The 26281-nt window shown below is 32.5% G+C and overlaps 1 protein-coding gene across 3 annotated transcripts in view; it reads left to right on the plus strand.

Moving 5' to 3' along the window:
• Nucleotides 1-1971: 1971 nt before the first annotated feature.
• The window catches only part of LOC143073069 (uncharacterized), a 29955-nt gene continuing 5645 nt past the window's right edge, over nucleotides 1972-26281 (plus strand). Inside the window, exons 1-6 of one of the 3 annotated variants that reach the window (XM_076248320.1) lie at nucleotides 1972-2181; nucleotides 6690-6767; nucleotides 7981-9048; nucleotides 10856-10947; nucleotides 25096-25128; nucleotides 25171-26032. In XM_076248320.1, coding sequence (XP_076104435.1) covers nucleotides 6701-6767; nucleotides 7981-9048; nucleotides 10856-10947; nucleotides 25096-25128; nucleotides 25171-26032 — 2122 coding nt within the window. In that variant the 5' untranslated portion in view covers nucleotides 1972-2181; nucleotides 6690-6700. Of the gene's footprint in view, nucleotides 2182-3624; nucleotides 3703-6689; nucleotides 6768-7980; nucleotides 9049-10855; nucleotides 10948-25095; nucleotides 26033-26281 lie in introns of those variants that run through there. The other 2 variants (XM_076248318.1, XM_076248319.1) reach the window with 2 other exon arrangements.

Consider the following 26281-nt stretch of genomic DNA (forward strand, 5'->3'; position numbering starts at 1 on the left):
AAAAAAAATGTTTAACCCCGCCGCATTTTTCTGCCCGTCCTAAGTTAGGAGCCTTTGGCCTTTGTTAATTTTTGTATGATTTTTAATATTAGTACTAGTTTCTTGTGTACATTTCGGAGTTTAGTATGACGTCCATTATCACTGAACTAGTATCGACAGATCATATGACCGTGAATGTAACTGTGTGTACATTTGGCACCGAACAGTCAAGCAGCAGTGCAATCGACCCAGTGGCACTAAATAAAATAACGTCTAATAAATTTCTGCGTCAGAGCCTGTAAAATAATGTTTGAGTTAATCGACCCAATCAGCTGAATCGGTCTGCCTATCGAATTCCTTGTTAAACTTTTCCAGGTGACATGCTTTTCATTATCATCTTCATTTGAGGTAAATTATGCGATCGTTTGCATAAACACCTGAATGAGAAATAAGTATTGATTTGCTGGAGTGAAGGTTTGATGACTATTTTGACCAAACAGAACCAAACTAAATGCTTATAATGCTTTTTTTATTTATCAATTTTTGGTTCCTTTATTCGTTTTATGTGTTGAAGCTTTTGATTTTGGTCGTGTTCACACTAAAAGCCATGTACAGTAAACATGTTTACAATTAGTTTAATGTCATGTAGACTGGTTTCACATTAAATTTGTTCACATCTATACACCTGGTTTAATTACCTGTACATAAAGTTTGTTCTCACTTGTAAACTATATGTCATTTAAATGTTCGTTACGTAGAACCGAATACAAATTTTTCGGACAGGTTGTTCTGGCTTCAAAAAAGGGGAGGGGGGTTTTCCGTAATAAAAAAAAGTCTGGCCATACAGATGATAAAAGAAAATATTCCGAATGCAGAGTTTCCCTATACATTATAGGGCCTTTATCGGGACTCCGGGATCGGGTGTTTTTAAGCACTGGATTTCGGGATTGGTTCTTTCGACATCCGGGAATTCTTACGAATTTCGGGATATCGGGATACTCATTTCTTTAAGTTCGGGACCTCTGGATTTCACCTTTTAAGCCCGGGATTTCGGGATAAGGATCCCTCATTATTAAAAAAAAATATTTGATAGCTAGCATCGGGAAAAAAACTGAAGAAAAAATCTGACTCAGAAAAAACACATACCCCCCCCCCCCTTCTTGAAGTTAAGTGGTTGCAACTTTCTAAAAGCTATTTTTATGATTTGCAGTAGTTTAACGATACTGAAGATGACTCAATTACGCATTAGAAAACGTAGGCTGCAGCAGAACACTTACAGACGAAGAAAAAGGAATGAGATGTTTAGGATCACTATATTTCTATCTTTTCTGTTTGTTTTTCTTCTCCAAAGAGTATTTGGCAAAGGGAGGGTTACTATTCTTTTTTTTTTATTTCTAAGTGTATTTTAACGGATCTGATATACTAGACAAACAATAAAATTTACATCACATTTTTAGTAATGCATTTATGAGTAAATCGTTGTTTGAAGTGACGACCAGTGGCAAATATCTCTCTGTACGTCCAGTCGATTCGGGAAAACTTTTTTAAATGATTTATGTGTTCTGCAATGATGATGCTTTGAGTCTTGATAAGGGGTTAATAAAGCTACGTAAAGTTTTTTTTCTATAACAAATAAATATGTCAAGTTTAGACAAATATTTCTTTTAAGAACTTTATTAATAATTGTTATAAATATAAATTATATTCAAAAATCGTTTCTTCCTCAAATATACATGGTGACGGTGAAATTTAGGTTCTGCATGCCTAGTTTTGTGTACACTTAACATACACAGGGACTTTCTGTTTAGAATTTTCCTCTGAGTTCGGTTATTTTGATATTTAAATTTTGTTTATATGTTCGAAAACAAAAGCAAAGATAAATCATGTTGTCGAATCGTATCTTAAGCCCTTAACATTAAGGGTTATAGTTGTGACGTCTATCTTGGAAAAAATAGTAACATATTCATTTTCTATGAATCTAACTTTGATTGACAATAAGATCCCTTCTGATAAAAAAAAACTTCGATGAGAAAAAGACTATTCATAGATACCAGGATTTAAATTGTGTACGCCAGACGCGCATTTTGTATAACAATTAGAGCAAGGAATGCAGAATATCTAGTTTAAACTTGAAATGGAGTGTTAGTTTAACTTTAACAGTTACATCCCTTTCCTGTCGTTAACGATATAACGCAAATACAGGTAAATAAGTTTTAATAATTCTAAATGTTTTAAGTGATTGGTCATTTGATTATATTCTATTGTTGATATATTTTATCACTAGAAATTCTAGAGACCAGACGACAATTACTAATGAGAGTAGATAGAAAAGTAATTTTTAGAAAAAAAAGTACTTTCGATTTAGATATATACTTATAATACTACCATACGAAGTCATTCAAATTATTTTTTTAAAACTTCATTCACTGGACAAAATTTATAAAGGACTTCGGAACAGTTTCGCAAGAAAACATTTACATTTATGTAGTGGATATATATTTAAGGGTAGGAAATGGCGAATTTTGATAATTCGTTAATATTTAACAACTTTAAAATCTGACTATTGTAACAGTCAAACTACTTTTCGTATGTATGCATAACTAAAACATGTTCACTAAAAAAGTGCAAAAAGAAATTAAATCTATGTGTCTAAAGGCATTGAAAAGGTATCTAAAAATATGTCCATTTTGATTTAAATAACGATTTTAGTATTTTCGGTATTTGATCGATTTTAATGATTTCATTTTACGGCTTTGTATTTAAACACCTGTATATTTTTGAAAACTGTAGTATGCCCTCTATAAATCTTTATAAAGTAGACTAATCCTTGCCTTCTATCATACTTTATTCTATAAAAACGGATGTTTTTTAAAGTATTTTCATTGAATTGATCATCCGGATTATATATGAAATCGATATTCCATAATACATAAGACAAGAAACATATGTGAAGCAGGATCTGTTTACCCTTCCAGATCACCAATCACTGTCAGTTATGGTGGGGTTCGTGTTGCTCAGTCTTTAGATTTCGACATTGTGTTTTGTGTACTATTGTTTGTCTGTTTGCCTGTTTTTAGCCATGGCATCGTCAGTCTGTTTTCGACTTATGAGTTTCAATGTCCCTCTGGTATCAAACTTTACTAGGATTCACATATTAGATCCAGTCAGTTTACCTATAGGGTTTGTGTTGCTCACTCTTTATTTTTAATGTAGTGTTAAGTAAACTGTTGTTTGTCCTTTTGTTGATTTTCTCTAGATATAGGAAGATGTGGTGTGAGTGCCAATGAAACAACTTTCCATCCAAAAACAATTTGTAAAAGTAAACCATTATAGGTCAAAGTTTTCAAGTTTGTATTGTGCCTTTGATATCTTCAGCCTCTTTTCCATTTAAGATCATTATATCGTTATTGACTTTCCTAAATATGACAACTTATGTGGTACACATATAGCAGCTTCAAAATTGGGCTCTTTATCTATCTTGTGACGTCATCAAACCTACCAAAGGATGCTTGCATACCAATGACATAATTTGGCACAAAATTGAGGACTGCCGTTATTTTCGCTTCCTTCTCAGAAAATAATAATCTGTCAAATATTCAAATCTAAACTTTCCTAAAATTTATTGAATCATTCAGGAAACTGAAGTTTCTTTCTTCCGTCTTTCAAGGAAATCGATATTTCACATTTCTAAAATTGTAGTGACAAAAAAGGAAATCTATTAGGGTAAGGTTTATTTATCATTATGTCATTACAACTTTAATTATCGGAATTACATTAAGCAGCAAAGCACTATCAATTTGCAGATTTATTGTTTTAAAAAAATGCGATATGTGATATACTATTTCATTTATTAATCAGTTATTTGTTTCCGTTGTTGGTTGGTCTATACATACTGTTTGGAAGTATCCATACATAATGGTGATTACATATTTTGGTAATATTATGCTAGCAAATTGGGCCACTAGAATAAACTTGAAAATCGATAACAAAAGTAAGGGTCACATCACAGGTTTTAATAATATAATTAGATATAAAACTAATCATGCATTCATCTCTTCAAAGTTGGTCATTTTCAAAGTTTGTTTATGACGTTGACATAATTTATAGATGTTTGAATCACCCATCTAAGTTGAAAGAGAAGGTCAAACTGGTCTTTATGTGTTTGCAGAATTAACCAGAAAGTAAGATCACTTGTTACTTTAACTACAATGACAAATAAGACAAATAGTTGACAAGGGAGAGGACAAAGATATAAAAGGGAACTTTTATCTCATGAGACGGAAATTAAATAACATCACTATGGCTTAAAAAGGTAAAAACCTGAAGACAAACAAAATTACACAAAACACAAAATATACAATTAAAGATTTACCAACACGAACACCGAAGGTGATAGCAGGTGCTCCGGGAGGGTAATCATACACTGTGACACCCTTGGTGTTGATAATTTAATAATAAGAACAAATTCGATGATTAGTCTTATTCGGAGGGGTCACATTCGAGGAAAAGAGGAAACAACTGTGATAACGACAATTGGGACATATCGTCGTCATCTGTGAAACAGATATTCCATAACAGTCAACCAACTCGTGATGGCATTTGTCAAATTGTTCGAAGGAATGACTTCATCTTTACTATTCAGAACTCTTGGTTTTAAGCTTCAATTTTAACAACAACCTCCGATTGTGGAAATCATGATAGGAAATACAAGTCCTGGAATATTACCTGCGTGATATTTATATGTGTTTCTCGTTTCTGGTTTTTTATATAGCTTAAACCGTTGGTTTAATCCCGCTGCAAATGTTTGCACCTGTTCTAAGTCAGGAATCTGATGTACGGTAGTTGTCGTCTGTTTATGTAGTTCACACGTGTTTCTCGTTTCTCGTTTTTATTTAGATAAGACCTTTGGTTTTCCTGTTTAAATGGTTTTACACTTGTAATATTTGGGGCCCTTTATAGCTTGTTGTTCGGTGTGAGTCAAGGCTCCGTGTTGAAGACCGTACATTGAACTATAATGGTTTACTTTAATAAAGTGTTATTTGGATGGAGAGTTGTTTCGTTTGCACTCACACCACACCTTCTTATATCTATATACTCCATATTCAGGCTCCACTGGGCTGTTGCTACATAGAAATAGTAATTTTAAATTTGGTAAGCTGAAATTATCACGTTTGGTCTGTACCGACAATCATTGTTAATGTCTAATGTAAGTCATGATACGAGACAGACTTGACTATATCTGTTGTATCTCCTACTTCAAGTTCGATATGATAGATGCATTAAATATGTCAGCAATCTTTGGTTTGTTTATCGAGAGGACATAATCAATTTAACGGAAAGTGAACATAAAGTATAATGCTAACTTTTTTTCCATACAATCCTAACAATTGTAAGATTCTGGTAATAGTGCACACAACACTTGTTCTGGAATTATCTTCATAGGAACCCTTAATAGTTCAGGAGGGCACATATTTTAAACGTAAAAGTACAGTGCAGCTAAAAGGGCAAAACAAACGAGTCAGAGTATTCATTAACCAAATACTAGCATTTATTTATGGGTAGCAATATTCCTGCAACGCCTGCTTTTGGATTATTTATCTTCCAGTTGATTAATATTCCACGGCTTGTATTTCCTATCATGATTTTCTTAATATATGATTGCTGCTCGCAATGAGCCATTGAGCTAAGAGTTACAAGAGGTAAAGTTGAAATCATCCCTTCATTAATTTTACGGACGTTATTACGAGTTTGTCGACCGTTATGGAACAACCGTTTCACAGATGATTTCAGTCATGACAACAATACCGTCCCTTTTTTCACGAATGTGACCTATCGAATTAGATATATTACCAGCTTTGTATTAACATGAGCAACATAACGAGTGCCAAATGTGGAGCAGTATCTACTTACCCTTTCAGAGCATCTGAGATAACCCCAGTTTTAGATTTTGCTCGTGTTGATCAGTCTCTATTTTTTATGTAATGTTTGTGTAATGTTGTTTGTCAGATTGTTTCAATTTTAGTATTGTTGATGTCAGTGTATTTCGACTTGTGAGTTTGAATGTCCCTTTGGTATCTGTCTACTCTCTCTTTTTATTAAGATATGCGTCCGAATGATACCTGAAGTTGTATTAATAAAAAAAAACATTATTTAACTTAAACATTATGATTAAAGATATCCTTCGATGCTCATTGAAACATTTAAAAGCCAAGATCTTTCAATACAAGAAACCATTTTACGGTATTGACCTGAACAGCAATATATGTAGTTAATAAATAATATTTTGATTCTAAGGAAATTGTTATAAATTGATGATATTATTTCAAAGAATCTTGTATAGGCTCTTTATAAATCTATTTGCACTTCGTGTTTTAACCTTTCTGAATCCGACCGTTCAAGTATAAAAACAAATACGAGGGAACTTGGAATTATAACTTCAGGGATTGCATTGGTTTGTAAGGAATTATAATTTCAAATTATGAAAACTTTGGAAAAAGCTTTCCCGGGATTCAATTTGCACTGTATTCCAATATTTATTTGTTCATAAAAAGCATTTACCAAATGTGAAGACTAGTATAAAAAGGTAAAACCAACTAGATGAAATATTCGATTTACATAATGTACAATGTCAGTTTATGGAGTGCTCATTTATCAATTCTTCTGCTACATTTATCATACAATAAAATAAATGTGTTTTCTTTTTTTTTCAGTAAAAAGGATAATGTCAGGATCTGATACCGACAGTGATACCTGTGGCACGGATTGGGAAAATTGGATCTCTCAGATCGGTAAGACAAAAAAAAAAAAGCCAAAAAAACCTCATATTCATTGGAACTGCATTTGGCTTATAGATTGGCGTTCCTGACATTAAAAATAACATGTTCATAAATGGTCTTTTTTCAAACTCAATGTACAAAAGATCATAACGCATCCAATCTTAGGTGTTTATTTAAAAGTTTCAGATGAAGGTTTCAGATTTTATCTTGCCCTAACATATCCACATGAACGTATTATAGAATTTTTAATCGCTTTAAAAATAAAGGTGTTAACTCTTTAACACGCCAAAACGTTCCAAAACTTTTAGCGCCAATATGTCTCCTGTAACGCCTGAAACGACTACCGCATCTAAAGTTCTGGGTACACAATTGATTGAAAATATTGGTCATTGCTTGGGTCCAAAGATAGAAAAATGTTTTAAACGCTATAAAATTACATGAATGCAAATGTATTTTGAGCAAAATTCCCCTGAAATAAAAAAGAAGTTACATAAGCAAATGAGAAAATTCAAAATGAGATAGCAGAGAAATATCGATACAAAAACAAATTATATAAGAACCTAAACACAAAATGGGAATATAAACATGAATCCGCCACTATTACGCTACACTCAAACAAAGTGTAGTAGTTAGCTGAGTACCAGATAACTAGGAATACAGACATGAAGTGTTGATACAGCGAACATCCGAATGATTTTCACAGTAAATATTTCAGTTATATTCATGACGATCTTATAAAAACACATTGAAAAAAATATGGAAGAATTGAATGCATCTGGTAACCCTCTTGGTAGCCTCTTGTATGTTTATTGTTTGAGGGAGTGTTTATAATTGAAAAATCCAATCATAACCAAATACAAACTGGAAACAAAGTTTATACGTAAGTCGACCTAGATCAATGACTTTTTATTTTATCAAAACATTATGTATGTTAAACGATTTGGTACTTTATTATTGGCCATTTAATGATATTTCGGTGCATTGTAAAATAAAATAAAAATAAATAAACCGATGCAGCAAATGATTTAATCAAAGCAACATATTAAAAAAGAAGATGCGGTATGTTTGCAAAAGAGACAACTCTCCACAAGGGACCAAATGACACAGAAAATAACAACTATAGTCATTTTTAATCAGATATCATGTGATCACGGAATCATTTTCTATAGAAGCAAAACTTCCATGAACTAGATTAAGCACGTTATCGAATTGTTCAATTTTATAGATTCGACGAATGAGAATGATTTTACTTGGAAGCCTCAATGGAAAAACTTTCGTATCAAATTATGCTCCCAAGACAGAGTTTTGGAGAACTCTTCCGGGTACCTTGATCCAATGAAAATCCAGTTTTTAATGACTCATCATTTCTTAAAAGTCCAGAATGTTATACGCAATTTGGATATTTCAACAGTAGAAGGCATTAACTCGACAGAAGAACTTTTGGAAATAAAGTTAAAGTCGATAGAAGATGAAGATGTTCTTACTGAAATTGAAAGCGCTTTAGCTAGAGAAACTGATGGAATTGTTATGAAACCTATTCAAAGACTCAAGTTTACATCAAGCTTAGTTGAAGAGCTATTTACCCACGACTTAAAAGAGAAAAGCATCGCCCTTATGCGAGACAAAACCAATATATTCATTGTTGGATTTGAAACGAAGAAGTCTTACATATGTAAAAAGATTGACGAGATCCATCGAGTAACTGCTAAAAAGGTAGTAAAACTGGAAGATAAATGGAAAACTGAAGCTATAAAGTGTTTTGGAATTGCTGAAACAATCGGTAGAACATTTACTGACGTAGTCGTTCGTCTGCAGGAAGACAATTCCAGTGTGTATCTAAAAGGGAGAGATATCACTATTAACAAAGCAGAAAAAGAAGTACATAAGTTGTTGTCAGCTTTGTTTAACAAGACGTTACACTTTGACCCACTGATACTGAAACTGTTGATGTGTAAAGAGGCTTCCGAACTTTTCAAAACGACTCTTCAAAAGAAACAGCTCCAAGTCGTTTCGTCAATTGATAGTACTCATCTCTATCTTTTTAGTAAAACAAAAATCAACACAGATGCCGTTAAAGCAGTTGTTTACGAAAACTTTTTGGCCACAGGGTTTTCAAAAACATCTCAAAATGAAAATAACTTTTGCAAAAGCAATATCTTTGTTGATATAACAAAGAAACAAGACAACAAGTTGCTATTCCTTGAGACAACCAAGTCAAGTATAAATATTGCTGGAACTAAGAGTCTTATGTTGCATCTTCTACAGCAGGAGAAGTTATTTTACAATGGTGTTGGTATGTTTACTTCTATCCGTACTTAAATTAAGTTTTTACCTTTTCAGTAGATTTAACTATTTAAAAGAAACAAAAGACAAGTACTACAATGATAATGTTCACAAACTGTAATAGTAGAAATTAACAGTAATAAAGACAAATTCAAAAATTCAAAAATAATCTTAAAATACAACGACAAACCTCAAGATGAAGTCATCTGATCAGTTATTGGATGCTAATGGAATATATACAACCACTCCTGCTTTTCATGAATATTGAAAGTTATAGGGACACGTTCATATTTTATTTACGGGACAAAATTTTTGTATGTTCACAATAATGAAGATAACTCACTGTTTGTACTTTAAGTTTGGCATTCGTAAAACTTTATCTTACTGCAAATATATGTTTACTTAGCTCCGCTACGAGTCGCTAGGTAAACTCTGAATTTTACATAGGCCAGACTTAAAAAAAAATACAGTTATCTCCTAATTGATATTTCTTTCAAAATTTTATGCGAAAAAGCCGACAATCTATACAAAATGTTTTACTAACCCCAAACAATGGAAGTGATTTATGAATACTAGTATAACATTAAAATTCATGTTCTTAACGTCTAGATTCATTAGTGGATGTATCATAGAAATAAGAATACGTGGTATGATTGTCAATGAGACAACTCACCATCCAAACTCACTGTGTAAAAAGTTTACAATCATTGGTCAAAATACAACATTCAACACGGAACCGTGTCTCACACCGAAGAGCACGCTATTAAGGTCCCAAAAATTACTAATGTAAACAATTCAAACAGGAAAACCAACGGTCTAATCTACACTAAAACAAACGAGAAACGCGGAACACCAATTCACCACATCATCAAACGGCAACCACTAAACAGCAAATTCCTGACATAGGACAGGTGCAGCAGGTTTAAATGTTTTTACAGACGACAAGCTTTACCCTAACCTGAAATGGTAGTGTAACATTACAACATAGAACAACAAACAATGAAATATCAATGGAAATGGATGGTTTAACTTAATCAAAACGACATGTTAACAAAAAAACAAGTAAAAACACACTGAACGGATAAATTTGATCTCTGACACAATATAAATACAAAATTAATAAAAAAAAAGGGGGCGATAAAAATCAATGTAAAAAAGTCAACTATAACCTTGGATAAAATATCGCTAAATGAAAAGTCAAAGCAATCTCAATATAGAAAATGAACATAAATGAAACATTCGGAAAAAAAATTACAAATTTAGTTATGTTTTTATTTGATGATGACAACATCGTTATTTATGAAATGCAAACAATATTCAAAGATCTTATTACAACTCGAACATTAATAAGAAAACATTTACTAATAAGTTTGTTTCAATGTTCGATGAGTTTACACGGATTACATAGTTATTTCAGCGCCATTAGTACAATAATATAACCAGAAATTATAAGATACGAACTAAGTTTGTCTAAAGGGGCAGCCAACTTTACTTACAAATATTGTTGGAATATATAGACACCTTATGATGGAGCCAATGGAACATCGCCGTCTAAAAATAGACACCCTATGATGGAGCCAATGGAACATCGCCGTCTAAAAATAGTAAAATTAATGAATGAAAAATCGTCTCTTTTGTCGAAAATTGTAGTATGGAGTTTCCATTAAGAAATTGAAATGTCTATATAGGACAAGTTTTACTGTTTATGTTAAGGTCATTTTGCTAAATTTCGATAGTATGTTTAGATAACTCTGTATTATATAATGAAAATATTCATGCTTGGTTTCATGATCCTCATCTATTTGTATTCTTCACAGAGGACGAAAACTGTAATGAAAAGATGATAATGCAGATAGCAGATGAAAACTATCTTTCGAGACCATGTGATATTACACAGGACAGGTTTCAGGTGGTACATCTTATATGCTATTTAAGCTGTTGTTGATAAAAAAAAAAAAAAAAAACGAAACTAGGTGTAATGTACAAAAATTTTTCACTAGCCAAGGGTTACGATCCATTCTCCTTGTGAAGAGAAAGTGAGCGAATCATAACCTTGGCTAGCGAAGATGACAAAAAGTACATTATAATGTTACTTAATTTGAATTTTATATTCACGATTGAAAATTCCGTATGTCATTTAAAACGACTGTTTTATATCTCATTACTTGGTAATGCTAATCCGGGAATATATATGTAGTTGAGCATTCAACAATTTTTTAAGAAATGGTTAGGTATAACTCTAGTAGGAATTTTTTGTTGATGATGACAAAAAACGTAAATTATTTCCTACGACGAGTGATACTAGTAGAACAGGATCTACCAGTCTTTAGTAAGAACCCCTATTTTGCGTGAGGTTCATGTTGCTCATAATTAAAATTTCTTTCCACTTCTTGTAGGCTGTTTTGTGAAGTCAATATGTGTATCCACATATCAACACTACATCCTTTTGAAATCATGTCCAACGTTTTGATTTATACAAAAGAAATATGTTTACCGGTATTCCTGAGAAATTATCATATTAAGGTTTTCGATATCACACACTTGTCAAAGCTTTTACTCAATTTTATCATCGTTGCAGACATCGTATATATTCAGGTATTTCACATCCAATATTTTATAGTAATATATTCTGAACAAAGCCAAAAAATGTCGTCTTTCTTATCAAAAGCTAATCAAACCTTTAAACACTTATTCAGAAGGGATATAGCGACGATACTGTTGTCAAGACATAAAAGATAACATTGTTTTTGGAATTAAAATTAATACTTTCATATGATTCTCTCATATGGTATTTTCATCGGAAATAAACGGCATGATACGGCCTATATTCTTCTGGCATAATATGAAATGATGTGATACTAGTACCCTAAAGGGAGGGACTGTGTTGAATTGAGATCTGGAGCTGAGGTGTCACTAACTGTTAGTAGTCGGTTGTTGATTTATGTTGATTACTGTTAATTTACTTAGTTTCTTTGAATGAATGAATGCATGAATGAATGAATGAATGAATGAATGAATGAATGAATTTTTATTGCAAAAGCATAGACATGCTATGGCAAACTTAACAACATAAGCATAAATCTAATTTATGCCGAAGAGTATTTGAAATAATTCCATGTAGTGTAAATATAGCGTCAACAGTAGACCAGACTTGGGGTAATTGTAATTGTAATCGTTAATCAGCTGTAATTGATTACAATTTTTCAAGTAATCAGTGTAATCATTAATCATGTAATTTAATTTAATCAATTACTTTTAAAAATACCCTGTAATCATGATTACTTTTTGATTACATTCTGATTACAATAAAAAAAATCTAAAATTGTGTTTTTGATCATTAAATGAACCTCTTTGTTCATATTTGATAAATTTTTAACATACTAAAATGGTTTGGTTACTTTAAGCATGTCTACTTCAGTAAAAAAATAAACTGTTACAGTATTTAAAAGTCATCATTAGCGTAAGCAGAGACATATAATACAATTATAAACCTTTATCTTTGTAAAAGATATTGTACATACATGTATATTCATCGTTGTATAATCTTCATATTAATATTTGATAATATAGGGTTATTGCATGAATATTGGGGAATATTGTCCCGAGTAGAACTTTATATTGCACGAGCTTGCGAGTGCAATATATGTTCTACGAGATTGCGTTAGAACATATATTGCACTCGCAATTGTTCTACGAGATTGCGTAGAACATATATTGCACTCGCAAGCTCGTGCAATATAAAATTCTACTCGGGACAATATTCCCCAATATTCATGCAATAACCCTATATTATTGTATAGCAATATAATATTTCCCACAGAACGTAACCAAAAGTTAGCGTGCAATAAATTCTATTATTCCATATTGGTATTATTTTAGTAGGTTTCTCTTTATGAATTGGATTTTGAATAAAAAAGCATATTCACCTGAGAAAGTGTTATTCACCGCGCTAAACGTCACGCGCTTTGTTATGGTTAGATTTTTCATGTTAAATTTATTTTGGTATATGTTATTCCTTAAATACATGTTCTTCTCTCGGAATATGGAATAAAACAATTACTGTCTTTTGTTTCGGTAAATATGGGGTTTAATTGACTTTTGAAAAACTGATATTCACTTCGGCCGTCGGCCTCAGTGAATATCAGTTTTTCAAAAGTCAATAAAACCGCATATTTACCTCATCAAAAGACAGTAATTGTATAATATTGCACTAGTGCAATAAATCTTCAAAATTCATGACGTCATCAACGTTTAAATCTTAGTTTAAACCAATTTTTCCTTTTAAATATTATATTGCTATACAATAAAAGGGTTATTGCATGAATATTGGGGAATATTGTCCCGAGTAGAATTTTATATTGCACGAGCTTGCGAGTGCAATATATGTTCTACGACGTCATGAATTTTGAAGATTTATTGCACTAGTGCAATATTAGAATTTATTGCACGCTAACTTTTGGTTACTTTCTGTGGGAAATATCATATTGCTATACAATAATATAGGGTAGAACATATATTGCACTCGCAAGCTCGTGCAATATAAAATTCTACTCGCGACAATATTCCCCAATATTCATGCAATAACCCTTTTATTGTATAGCAATATAATATTTGAAAGTAAAAATTGGTTTAAACTTAGATTTAAACGTTGATGACGTCATGAATTTTGAATATTAATTGCACTAGTGCAATATTAGAATTTATTGCACGCTAACTTTTGGTTACGTTCTGTGGGAAATATTATATTACTATACAATAATATATGCGTTCTCATGGACGCAGAAAAAATCGCAATCAAAGAAAATTTCGGACCAACCATACAAATATTTCGGACCTAATTTCCATTTCAAAAAACAACGGCAGACATTATCTGTTAACCAAGCTTTGTTCTTTACCTATAAATAAATTAAATAAAATTTTAGAGGATTGCAACACAATTTCATATTACAATCCTAAGTATGAAATTGTCCAAATTATAATGGCATATTGTTATTCTAAACTGTTTCCAAAAATTGATCGCCCTGAAGATCATAAAAAACATTTTATTAAAATAAAGTATGTCAATAAAGGTTTTGATTTTGTAAATATTGCCGGTATTTTTAACGACCATTCTGTTAAAGACCAAATTCCTGGATATTTTGATAATACTGAACTCCCTCTCATTTGTTATATTTACAAGAAATCTACCCGAAAATATGTGTTTAATTATAGCCAATTGTGTAAAGATGTAAATATCACTGAAAATACACCTATGTCGTGTAATTGCAGTAATTCAGAATACACCTATGGATCAATTTCCCATGTTATAACAGGAGACCTTAACATCGTTCGCGACCGAGAGTTAAAATCATTCCTCAGTAAAGGACCTAAATATCGTCCCCCGTCAACTGTTAACTGGAATGAGTGTCGTAATATCATCAACGACTCACTCCGCGCCTACTGTTTGAAATGGGTAAAACGGGAAAAAGCTGACAAAAAATCTTTGGACTCTTTTTTTAATTCAGTAATGAAGATAGTTGATATTCGAATACAACATTTTAAAGAACATTTTACCCTCAACAAAAACTATAAAAACCCTATTTCGCGTATCAAAAATAAACTAACAGAACTAGCCAAGGAATTTGTTTTTGTCCCGGCTGATAAAGCTGCTAATAATATCATTATTGTTTGACGTAAATTTTATATAGAGGTTCTGCAAAAGGAAATCACGAATTCACCAACATTCCAACTGACTTCATTTTCAGAAAACGACATCTGTAATGCCCGCGTCACACTGTCCCGATTTTTACGCCGATGGCAACACGATTATGTAAATTTTCAATATCGGGACTGATCGTATCCAGATCGGGCTATTCGTAGTGCCATCTTTAACCATCGTAATACCATCGGCCAATTTTTCTAGCCTTCGGGGACAACTTCGGGAAGGGTTCTAAATTTTTTAACATGTTAAAAAATCCCCGAAGGTGCGTCCGATGTTGAGGGTTCGTATTGAGTTCGTTTCACCATCCTCACCATCGTAATGTCACCGGGAATGCATCTTTGCACATCGTATTGCATTCGTGTTTCCATCGTTTCCATCGGGCAGTTTTGACATTACGATGTCTACACGAATGCATCACGAAGATACCCGAAGGTCTTACGATGGCAACACGACTTCGTGAAGACCTCGTAATCCCGTCGTGTTGCCATCGAATAAAAGTACGAAAGCGACAAGATGGAACTACGACGGCAATAAATCCAGCTAAATGTAAGTAATTTTTCTACCCTGTATACCACATTGCCTCACATTCTCATTAAGAAAAAATTCACACACCTAATTAAATGGGCATTCAAAAAATCAGAATGTGAATATATATGTTCAAACTCTTTTAGGTCATTTTTTAGTAGCAATAAACAAAAAACTATGTTAATTGGACATGCTTTGATACTATATATGCCCTTGTTTTTTTACTAGATAACACTTTTGTTCGCTTTAGGGATTCCGTATATCGTCAGATTGTCGGAATTCCAATGGGGACTAACTGTGCACCACTTATTGCGGACCTGTTTTTGTATTGTTATGAGTTACAATTTATGACAGAAATAAGCAAAGACCCATCGAAACAACATCTGATAAACAAATTTAATAATACTTTTGGATGTTTGGATGATATTTTGGCTCTCAATAATGACGACTTCAGTGTGTATATTAATGAAATTTATCCTGTTGAACTTACTTTAAATAAAGCTAATACTAACAATGACCACTGCCCTTTTCTCGATCTTGATATCTATATCACTAATGGAAAGCTGAATACTAAAATTTATGATAAAAGGGATGATTTTTCATTTCCTATCGTTAATTATCCGTTTTTAGATGGTGACATTCCCTTGTGTTTATATATCTCAACTTGTACGATTCGCTCGTGTATGTAACAATGTTTTAGATTTTAACGAGAGAAATTTATGTATTACTGAAAAATTATTACACCAGGGTTTTCGATATCACAAACTAGTCAAAACATTTACTAAATTTTATCATCGGTATAAAGACATCATTCGTAAATATAGCTCAACATGCAGACTTCTAATACGTTCAGGTATTTCACATCCAATTTTTTATGGAAATATTCTTTATAAAGCACAAAGGTGTCAGTATTCACCTCAGAAACTTACAAAACCTTTGAATAGACTTATTAAGAAGGGATATAATTACGATACTGTTGTCAAGTCATTAAAGATTGCATATTTTGGTGTTAATATTGAGTCACTGATAAGGTCTTTGCATCGGAACTAAACACATTTATTCTAAAAACAGTTGTTGGCATGACACGGGTTATGTTCTTCATATATATGTTATGATGGTATGATACTAAACCCCTAACGGGAAGGATTGTGCCTGATGTTCATATGATGAAATCATAATCGTTCAGTCAGTTTAATTGAAGTCTGGAGCTGGCATGTCAGTTAACTGCTAGTAGTAGTCTGTTGTTATTTATGTATTATTGTCATTTTGTTTATTTTCTTTGGTTACATCTTCTGACATCAGACTCGGACTTCTCTTGAACTGAATTTTAATGTGCGTATTGTTATGCGTTTACTTTTCTACATTGGTTAGAGGTATAGGGGGAGGGTTGAGATCTCACAAATATGTTTAACCCCGCCGCATTTTTGCGCCTGTCCAAAGTCAGGAGCCTCTGGCCTTTGTTAGTCTTGTATTATTTTAATTTTAGTTTCTTGTGTACAATTTGGAAATTAGTATGGCGTTCATTATCACTGGACTAGTATATATTTGTTTAGGGGCCAGCTGAAGGACGCCTCCGGGTGCGGGAATTTCTCTCTTCATTGAAGACCTGTTGGTGACCCTCTGCTGTTGTTTTTTATTTGGTCGGGTTGTTGTCTCTTTGACACATTCCCCATTTCCATTCTCAATTTTAATTTTCGCACAAAAATACATTTTAAGTACCATGCGCGATATGCACTGGTCAGTCTAATACGACAGTTAAGAAAAACGTTCACAAAACATGGAGCTCATATCATATGATTCTACGAGAACAAGAAAGGCGACAGCGTTGTTTCTATTAATTCAAATGGAACAAGAAGAGCAGCTATTACAGGCTTAGGATTTACTTTTACAAGTAAAATATTATTTTTTGTCAATTTTTCATATCAAGTAAGCATAATGAAAATCATAAACGCGCCTCGTACACCAACACTGCAGGTACACGTATACAGGGAAACCAACTTTTTCTTCATTATTCTGATTTTTTATGTATCGTCTGAGTTGTTGTCACACGAATGTTTACTCCATAACCATTTTGTTTTCTATATGTCATTTTTTGCCGCATTTGTTGCTTTCCCCCATCCTTCCTTTTATCTATATTATTGTGATATTCTCCTGGAACCAGCTCTTTTTGAATAAAAGGGATCAACGAACCCATTTCCTTACCTTTAAGACAGATCAGTAAACATGGGCATAATTATGGGTGATTGTTCAGACTTATGCACACATTTTACAGTTCAAACAAGGCAATGCCGAGCGTGAAATCCCCTCGTATGTAACATATTGGGGACAAATATGGACACTATATTTGTATATGACACATGCAGAAAATGGTAAATTGAATATGCATATTTGATACATAAACTATTTTTTTAGAAATCAACCAAAACATTCAGTAATTGGAAATACCTTTAATATTATCTTTAGAACCAGCAGGTAAAAAAATTAGCAACCAATTTCCTGTTTATTATTCTATTTCAAGGAGAAAAAATAAGTCCATCTGCATGACCTTGACCTTTGGCCTTGAACGTAAAAAATGTCAGATCATTACAAGGAGGAACAATATACCAAAATGTGGTTAAAATCTTTTGAAGCATATTGGTTTTTGAGTGTCCACAAGGGTGGTATTGCCTTGTATTACAACTGCCACTGTGACCTTGACCTTTGAACTTGAAAGTCAATAGCGCTTAAGATATTCTTAACGAGTAACACAATACCAAGTTTTGAGCATTTTGGTTCTAGAGTGTCCATAACAATTTTATCTACACGCAACTTATATGTAGTAGGCGAGGGGATAATAAACTAAGTTTTATAAGAATTAGACAAAAATATCGATTTCCCGCCATGCATGGTAGACTTGTACAGAAACGATATGTTGTCGAAATTATGTTGGTATCTTTTGACATCGTATGGCCATCGCACCATCATCGTAATCCATCGTGTTAGCCTTCGTGATCCATCGTGTAGGCTTCGGCAGAGATATGAAGCTTAAATACACGTCTTCGGTTAACCTTCGTATGTCCATCTTTTGCTATCGTTTATAATATCGGCACCATCGTATAGACTTCGTTATTCATCGTACTTGCTTCGGTCACTTTTTGGTATTTTAAAGAGATCGGGACCAACTTCGTACGAACTTACAATTTTCGCATTCGGGTGTCCATCGTATACAAAAATCGGGACAGTGTGACGCGGGCATAACAAACATAAACTTTTAGCTACTTCTTTACAAGCAGAACCAAACACAATGAAAGTCCCAACTATGTACTGGCTTCCGAAGCTGCACAAAAAACCTTACAAATATAGATTTATTTCATCTTCCAGCCATTGTTCAACTACTAAATTGTCTGTTTTACTTACTAGTACACTTGGTACAATAAAAAACCTGATAATAAATTGTTCAAATAAGGCCTTTGAAAATAGTGGAATTAATTACTTTTGGAGTGTCAAAAACTCGTTGGAAGTACTTGATAAATTGCATGCATATATTGGTGATTTTGAATCTGTTCAAAGTTTTGATTTTTCTACCCTATATACCACTTTGCCTCATATTCTTATTAAGAAAAAATTCACATCCCTAATTAACTGGGCATTTAAAAAGTCGGAATGCGAGTACATATGTTCAAACTCTTTTAGATCATTTTTTAGTAGCAATAAACAAAAGAACTATGTCAATTGGACATGCTTTGATACTATTTATGCACTTGAATTTTTACTTGATAACATTTTTGTTCGCTTTGGAGATTCCGTATATCGTCAAGTTGTTGGAATTCCAATGGGGACTAACTGTGCACCACTTATTGCGGACCTGTTTTTGTATTGTTATGAGTTACAATTTATGACTAAAATTAGCAAAGACCCATCAAAACAACATTTGATACAAAAATTTAACAATACTTTTAGATATTTGGATGATATATTGGCTCTAAATAATGACGACTTCAGTATGTATACTAAAGAAATTTATCCTGTAGAACTTACTTTAAATAAAGCTAATGATAACAATGACCACTGCCCTTTCCTCGATCTTGATATCTATATCATAAACGGGAAGCTTAATACAAAAATTTATGATAAAAGAGATGATTTTTCATTTCCTATTGTTAATTATCCATTTTTAGATGGTGACGTTCCCTTGTCACCATCTTATGGTGTTTATATATCTCAACTTGTACGATTCGCTCGTGTATGTAACAATGTATTAGATTTTAGCGAGAGAAATTTATGTATTACTGAAAAATTATTACACCAGGGTTTTCGATATCACAAACTGGTCAAAACATTTACTAAATTTTATCACCGGTATAAGGAAATAATTCGTAAATATAACTCAACATGCAGACATCTTATACGTTCAGGTATTTCACATCCAAAATTTTATGGAAATATTCTTTATAAAGCACAAAAATGTCAGTATTCTCCTCAGAAACTAACAAAACCTTTAAATAGACTTATTAAAAGGGGATATAGTTACGATACTGTTGTCAGGTCATTAAAGATTGCATATTTTGGCTTTAACATTGATTCACTGATAGGGTCTTTGCATCGGAACTAAACACATTTATTTCTAAAAAAACAGTTGTTGGCATGACACGGGTTATGTTCTTCTCATATATTTTATGATAGTATGATACTAAACCCCTAACGGGAGGGATTGTACCTGATATTCATATGATGAAGACATAATCTTTCAATCAGTTTAATTGAGGTCTGGAGCTGGCATGTCAGTTAACTGCTAGTAGTCTGTTGTTATTTATGTATTATTGTCATTTTATTTATTTTCTTTTGTTACATCTTTTGACATCAGACTCGGACTTCTCTTGAACTGAATTTTAATGTGCGTATTGTTATTGTTTTACTTTTCTACATTGGCTAGAGGTATAGGGGGAGGGTTGAGATCTCATAAACATGTTTAACCCCGCCGCAATTTTGCGCCTGTCCCAAGTCAGGAGCCTCTGGCCTTTGTTAGTCTTGTATGATTTTAAATTTTAGTTTCTTGTGTATAATTCGGAGTTTAGTATGACGTCCATTATCACTGTACTATTATGCATATTTTAGGGGCCAGCTGAAGGACACCTACGGGTGCGGGAATTCTCGCTACATTGAAGACCCATTGGTTGCCTTCGGCTGTTGTTTGCTCTATGGTCGGGTGGTTGTCGCTTTGACATATTCACCATTTCCTTTCTCAATTTTATTATTGCATATATATTGTATAGCAATATAATATTTGAAAGTAAAACTTAGTTTCAACTAAGATTTTGTCGTTGATGACGTCATGAAATTTGAAGATTTATTGCACTAGTGCAATATTGGAATTTATTGCACGCTAACTTTTGGTTACTTTCTGTTTGAAATATTATATTGCTATACAATAATAACTGTTATATATTCAAGTAATACTTTTCTTTAACTCTGAATTAATATCTTTTGTTAATTTTTTGTGATTTTTGTCAACTTTGAATTGACAGGTAGGAGACTAATTAAGGTTTGTTTTTATTGCAATTACCAACTGAGTACAACTGTAGGGAAATATATATGATAAAAGATAAATCAGACATGAAAATTTATCTAATTAGCACAAACTAAATTAAAAGTTGGACAAATGTGTTGTTTAATTTTTTTTTTGTATATGGACTGGACATGTAAAATGCAATGATTTTTAGTACTTTAATACATATTGTTTACAATTTGATTAAACATTTCTATTAAAATTTAACATAGTTTTAACTGGTACAAATGTAACTTTATTTCATCCATATTTAAACTTCCATAAACTGCAACTTGGAATACTTATAAATTATGAAAGAGGTCAGAAGACAAACAAAAAAACCTCTTGATTATGATATATCTTTATTAAATTTAATTCAAAATAATTTAGAGATCATTGGTGATAAAGTGTAATGTATATATGTTACAGTGAATTTGTATAATCAGTGATTATGTAGAATCCCTGAAATTTTTAGGGATTATGTAGAACCACTGGCTAGTTTAGGAATTATATATAATCACTAAAAATTTCAGGGATTATGTATAATCACTAGAAAAAACGTCAGGGATTATACATAATAACTGAAATGAAGAAATAGTTTTATTTATAAAGAAAATGAATAAAAGTCAAATACTGTATTGTATAAAAACATATTAAAACATCATTATAAACACAAATTGTAAATAATAAGCACAATTTATCAAAATGATAACTCCCAATTTTTAAAATGTTAGGCACAATATATTAAAATAATGTGCTTCACATTTGGTTTTACCACAAAATCCACATTTAACAAGACCTTTTCCTTCACATATCGAATCAGATTTTTATCGTTACGCCTAAGAGAAATAAAGTATCAGTAAACACCCCCCCCCCCCCCAAAAAAAAAGGGGGGAATTAGCAACCTTGAACTGTTTCGATCAAGATACCATGTTTCGTTGACAGACGATATCGTTTTTCAGACTTTTTGTGAACAATTACACCAAATTCCAGCTTCCTCTAAAATTTTGTTATATTTGTCAATCCTTAGTTCTGCCTGTTTTTTATATACATTTAGATGCGCAAGTTCTCTCAGTATGAATTTCTCGTTCATTTGAACAACAAAAAAAAAAACACACACAAAAAAAGAAGATGTTCCATAATCTTTTAAATTATTTGTTTTACATGTACCACAAATAACATGCTCTGTGGATGTACAAATAATACACGAATACCCATTTGACACCGGCTGATATCATTAATTTTGAAGTCTTCAACTTCATCTCGAAACCCTGTGTTGGTTATATCTTTGAGATCATCCTGTGTTTAAAAGCAATATTATTTCATCTGACAAGGGAACATGAAAGAAAAAAAATGATAATTTGTCTATATTCATTATTTTTATCAAACAAAGGATCCTCAAATTATTGATAATCCCTGAAATCATATTAGGGAATTTGTAGAATAATTATTAAAATGTTCAGTGATTATGTAAAATCACTGGTCATTTTCAGGGATTATAAATAATTGCTAATGATTTTAGTGATTCTACATATTCCCTGAAAAATCAGGGATTCTACATATCATTCCTGATTATACAAATTCACTGTAACATATATATGTAGTGAAATTTGGTGTTTATTTAAATAGATGAAGTTTAATTTGAAGTTATCATTTTATAATTGAACCAAATAAAATACGTTCTCAAAAACGCTATAGTTATATTAAACATTTATTCATCCACATCATTCAAATTGTTTTGTTTTTAAATTCATTGTAATCAGATGTAATCATGATTACTTTGCCAATGTAATCATTAATTTAATCAGATACTTTCATTAATTTAATTTAATCGTACAAATTGGTTGTCTATTATATGATTTTCGTCCTAAGACCACGATAACAAACGGTCAGTTAGAATTTTTTGAATTACTAAGGCTTTTCTACCTCAGGCATAGATCACCTTAGCTGTATTTGGCAAAACTTTTAGGAATTTTGGTTCTCAATGCTCTTCGACTTCGTACTTTATTTGGCCTTTTTAACTTTTTTGGATTCGAGCGTCACTGATGAGTCATTTGTAGACGAAACGCGCGTCTGGCGTATATACTAAAATTAGTCCTGGTATCTATGATGAGTTTATTTAGAATACTAGTGAACAACTTTGACAGGATGCTTACTAATATTATAGGTCTATTATTAATCAGACTCGTAAGATCATCACTTTTTGGAACAGGAATAACTAAACATTCAGTCCAATTTTCTGAATATACTCCGATAGCAAATATCAAGTTGAAAAAAGTTTCTAAAATAGGTGCGAAAAAAACAATATCATCGTTACCTGCACTTTTCCCGGATTTAAATCTCTTTAGTGCTTTAATAATTTCGTCTTCAGAGATGTCTGTATCTAATAAGTCTATATTTACACCATCAAAATAAGTGTTGTTTAAAATATCTAACACTGCATCAGATAGCTCGGGTGGGTTCATACAAAGAAATTTTCAAAATAACTAAACATTGCTTTGTCGTCCGCTACACACTTTGATTTGTTTTTTTGGCTTTAAGGTTGACCAACATTTCTTTGGATTCGTTTTTGCAATACTACAAAGTTCCAGACCTTTTTTTCTCTTAAAATTGTACTGGGCATTTCGTTTCACTTTATTGTAAAAATTTCTAGCACTTACGTATTCACTCCTGTTTGCATCTGTTTGGTGACGTAGAAAAAAAATTCTAGTGACATGAAATGTTTTTCGGGCATTTTATCAATTTTCATCGAACCATTCATTATTCGGTCGATTTTGACGATCTATGTTTTGATTAATAGAAACTGAGTGTCCAAACACTTTGAAAACACTATCATAAATAATACGAGTTATCTCTCTTACGGCATTGTATGTCGACATCTGAAGTAATATTATACACAACTGACAATAGTTTTTCTCTGTGAGGTTGTAACATTTTGCATTTTCATCATTTTTACTTGTTTCCCATTTAATGTAATTGCGTGTTGCAGTATTTGTTCTCTTTTGACATATAGGGGAAAAGGTAAGTTCAAAACATAAAGGCATATGATCCGAGAACTCATTCATTTCTAGAACCAAAATCACTAATAATACCATGATTGTTCGGAGACAGAAGCAGATAATGTTATAAAAATCGGACTCAGATTTCTTTTGAAGTGATTTTTACTCTGAGAATTGTGTTTGTTATTGCACATTGGCTAGAGATATAGTGGGAGGGTTGAAATCACACAAAACATTTTTAACCTCGACTTCAAAATCGGTAAATTTTTGCTTTTTTAGATTTGTGGTTTTACAACTTTTGATCAATTATATGTTTTCGTGGTGTCCATTTCGTTGAAATAGAATACATTATTTTTGGTGGCTAGCTGAAGCCTGCCCCTATGTGCGTGAATTTTCTCGCTGCGTTGAAGACCAATTAGTTGCCTTGAGCTGTTGTTCTCACATTTCCCATTTTCATTCTCAATTCTACATGTAGTTATATGAGAAAGAACATCTAATATACAGAAATAACTTATTGTAGGAAATATCTCAGATAGTTTTTAAATTGTTCAAGATCGACTGGTTATTTATTTCAAGCTTTAGAATTTGTGATCAAATTACATTGTTCATAAAAGTATATAATTCTTTTGGTTGCTGTCTCAATGTATACCATTATACATTTTGGTAAATGTATGTGAACAAATTGGTGTTTTTGTGTGTAATTGAGTATCTACCCCTCCATTGATGCATGACGTATTTGAAAGAATATACTAGTTAAACATTTATCGTGAAATAACAAAAACGCAATCTGAAGCATCATTTTGCATGATGATTATTAATCTTCAAGTATCCCCATCAATGTATCTCGATATGATAATTCATATTCATATTACGAAAGTGATTGATAAAGTGGAAAATATGGAAAAAAATGTTTCCCTCATGGAAATAAAAGTCTAAGAGATAACGGTGTTTCATATCACAAAGCCAGCAAACAGATATTTGCGACCATCAAATCAAAAACTGATGCCCATATATCTTTAAAACAATACTGTTATTTCCATTATAATAAAACTGCAAGAATATATCTAAATCAGACACACGAAGTTTTCCCTTGTGAGTTCAATTTTAGAGAAGCAATCGTTTAACTGATGTACTAAACTTTGAAGCGTTAGTCCAATATAATTAACGTTGCAAAGAATGTTGCACTAGATTTAAGTCTTCTTTAAATATTACTTCCGTTTTATCACTTAGCAGTTTTATTGTAAAATCATGAAGATCCATATTTCTTTTTAATCAGTGCAATTATTTCAAGGTAACTGTATGTTATAGGAAGAAAGTTCAAGCGACTCTTTTGACATAGCAGGAGCAACAAACCAGCCAGAGGAAGCAATACACCAATCAGAGGGAGCAACAAACCAACCAGAGGAAGCAATACACCAATCAGAGGGAGCAACAAACGTACCACCAACATATAATGCCATATATCATACAGAAAGTATGCCAATGCCAGGACCAACTTTTCCACAGCAACCACAAGGTGACCAAGGTCAGTCATATTGCCCATACCCAACCCAAAGATCGGGACAAGGATATCCTTACAATAATTCAAATCAGCTTCCCCCATATGGGGGATACTCATCACAACCAGTGTTTAAGAGACCACCGTCTCATCTAGATTTAAAGATACCGCAATCTGACCATGAGATGAATAGACCACCACCTGATGAAAATGTGCCAAAAATAGGATATCCATATGGACCTGGAGTCTTTAATCAGCATGCACTAGGTGAATATAATCCAAATGAACCTGGAGCATACACGCCACAAGGTCATTGTTCACATTCATATTATGGACCTCTTGAACAAAATTTAAGCGAGAAAAAAGGTCCAGGTGATGTTCCAGGTCCCTCAGTTCAGCCCTATCCTTATTATCCACAGTTCTTTCAAGGTTATCCTGGATATCCAGTCAATCCACATTATCCTTATCCCCGAGATGGTGACATGGGAACACCTCGACCAGGACTAGGACAAATTCCGCATCCACCAGTAGACCTGGACCATATTAACATTAAAAGTCCTATGCATAAACCTTATGTTGATACAAAAATACAAAATCCAGAAAAAACTTACACGGATAGTTCTGATCGATCATTTAAACCAGTGGGATCTAACAATGATGAGGGGAGAGACTTTGAATCAATGGAAGCTGGCAGAGAAATTGAATGTTTCCAGGAGACTTCATCTACCAATACAAAGGAGAATAAAGGTAACAGAACCTTCTATGTAATTAAAATCCATGTTCACACATAGTTTTGTGCATTTCACTTTAAAAAAAAAAATCATTTTTCAGAAGGGAGATTTTTTCATTTTGTCATCTTAACCAATTATGAGCCTATGTTTTTACTTTGCATAGCATTTATTAAAGGATTGATTGAGGATTGAAAAATTGGAAAAGCTTGCTTGCTGTTATCCACACCATTCTCTTCAAAATTTACTTTTTCTGTAACAGTTGATG

Source organism: Mytilus galloprovincialis, chromosome 4 (genome assembly GCF_965363235.1).
Source record: "Mytilus galloprovincialis chromosome 4, xbMytGall1.hap1.1, whole genome shotgun sequence".
NCBI classification, from domain to species: Eukaryota; Metazoa; Mollusca; class Bivalvia; order Mytilida; family Mytilidae; genus Mytilus; species Mytilus galloprovincialis.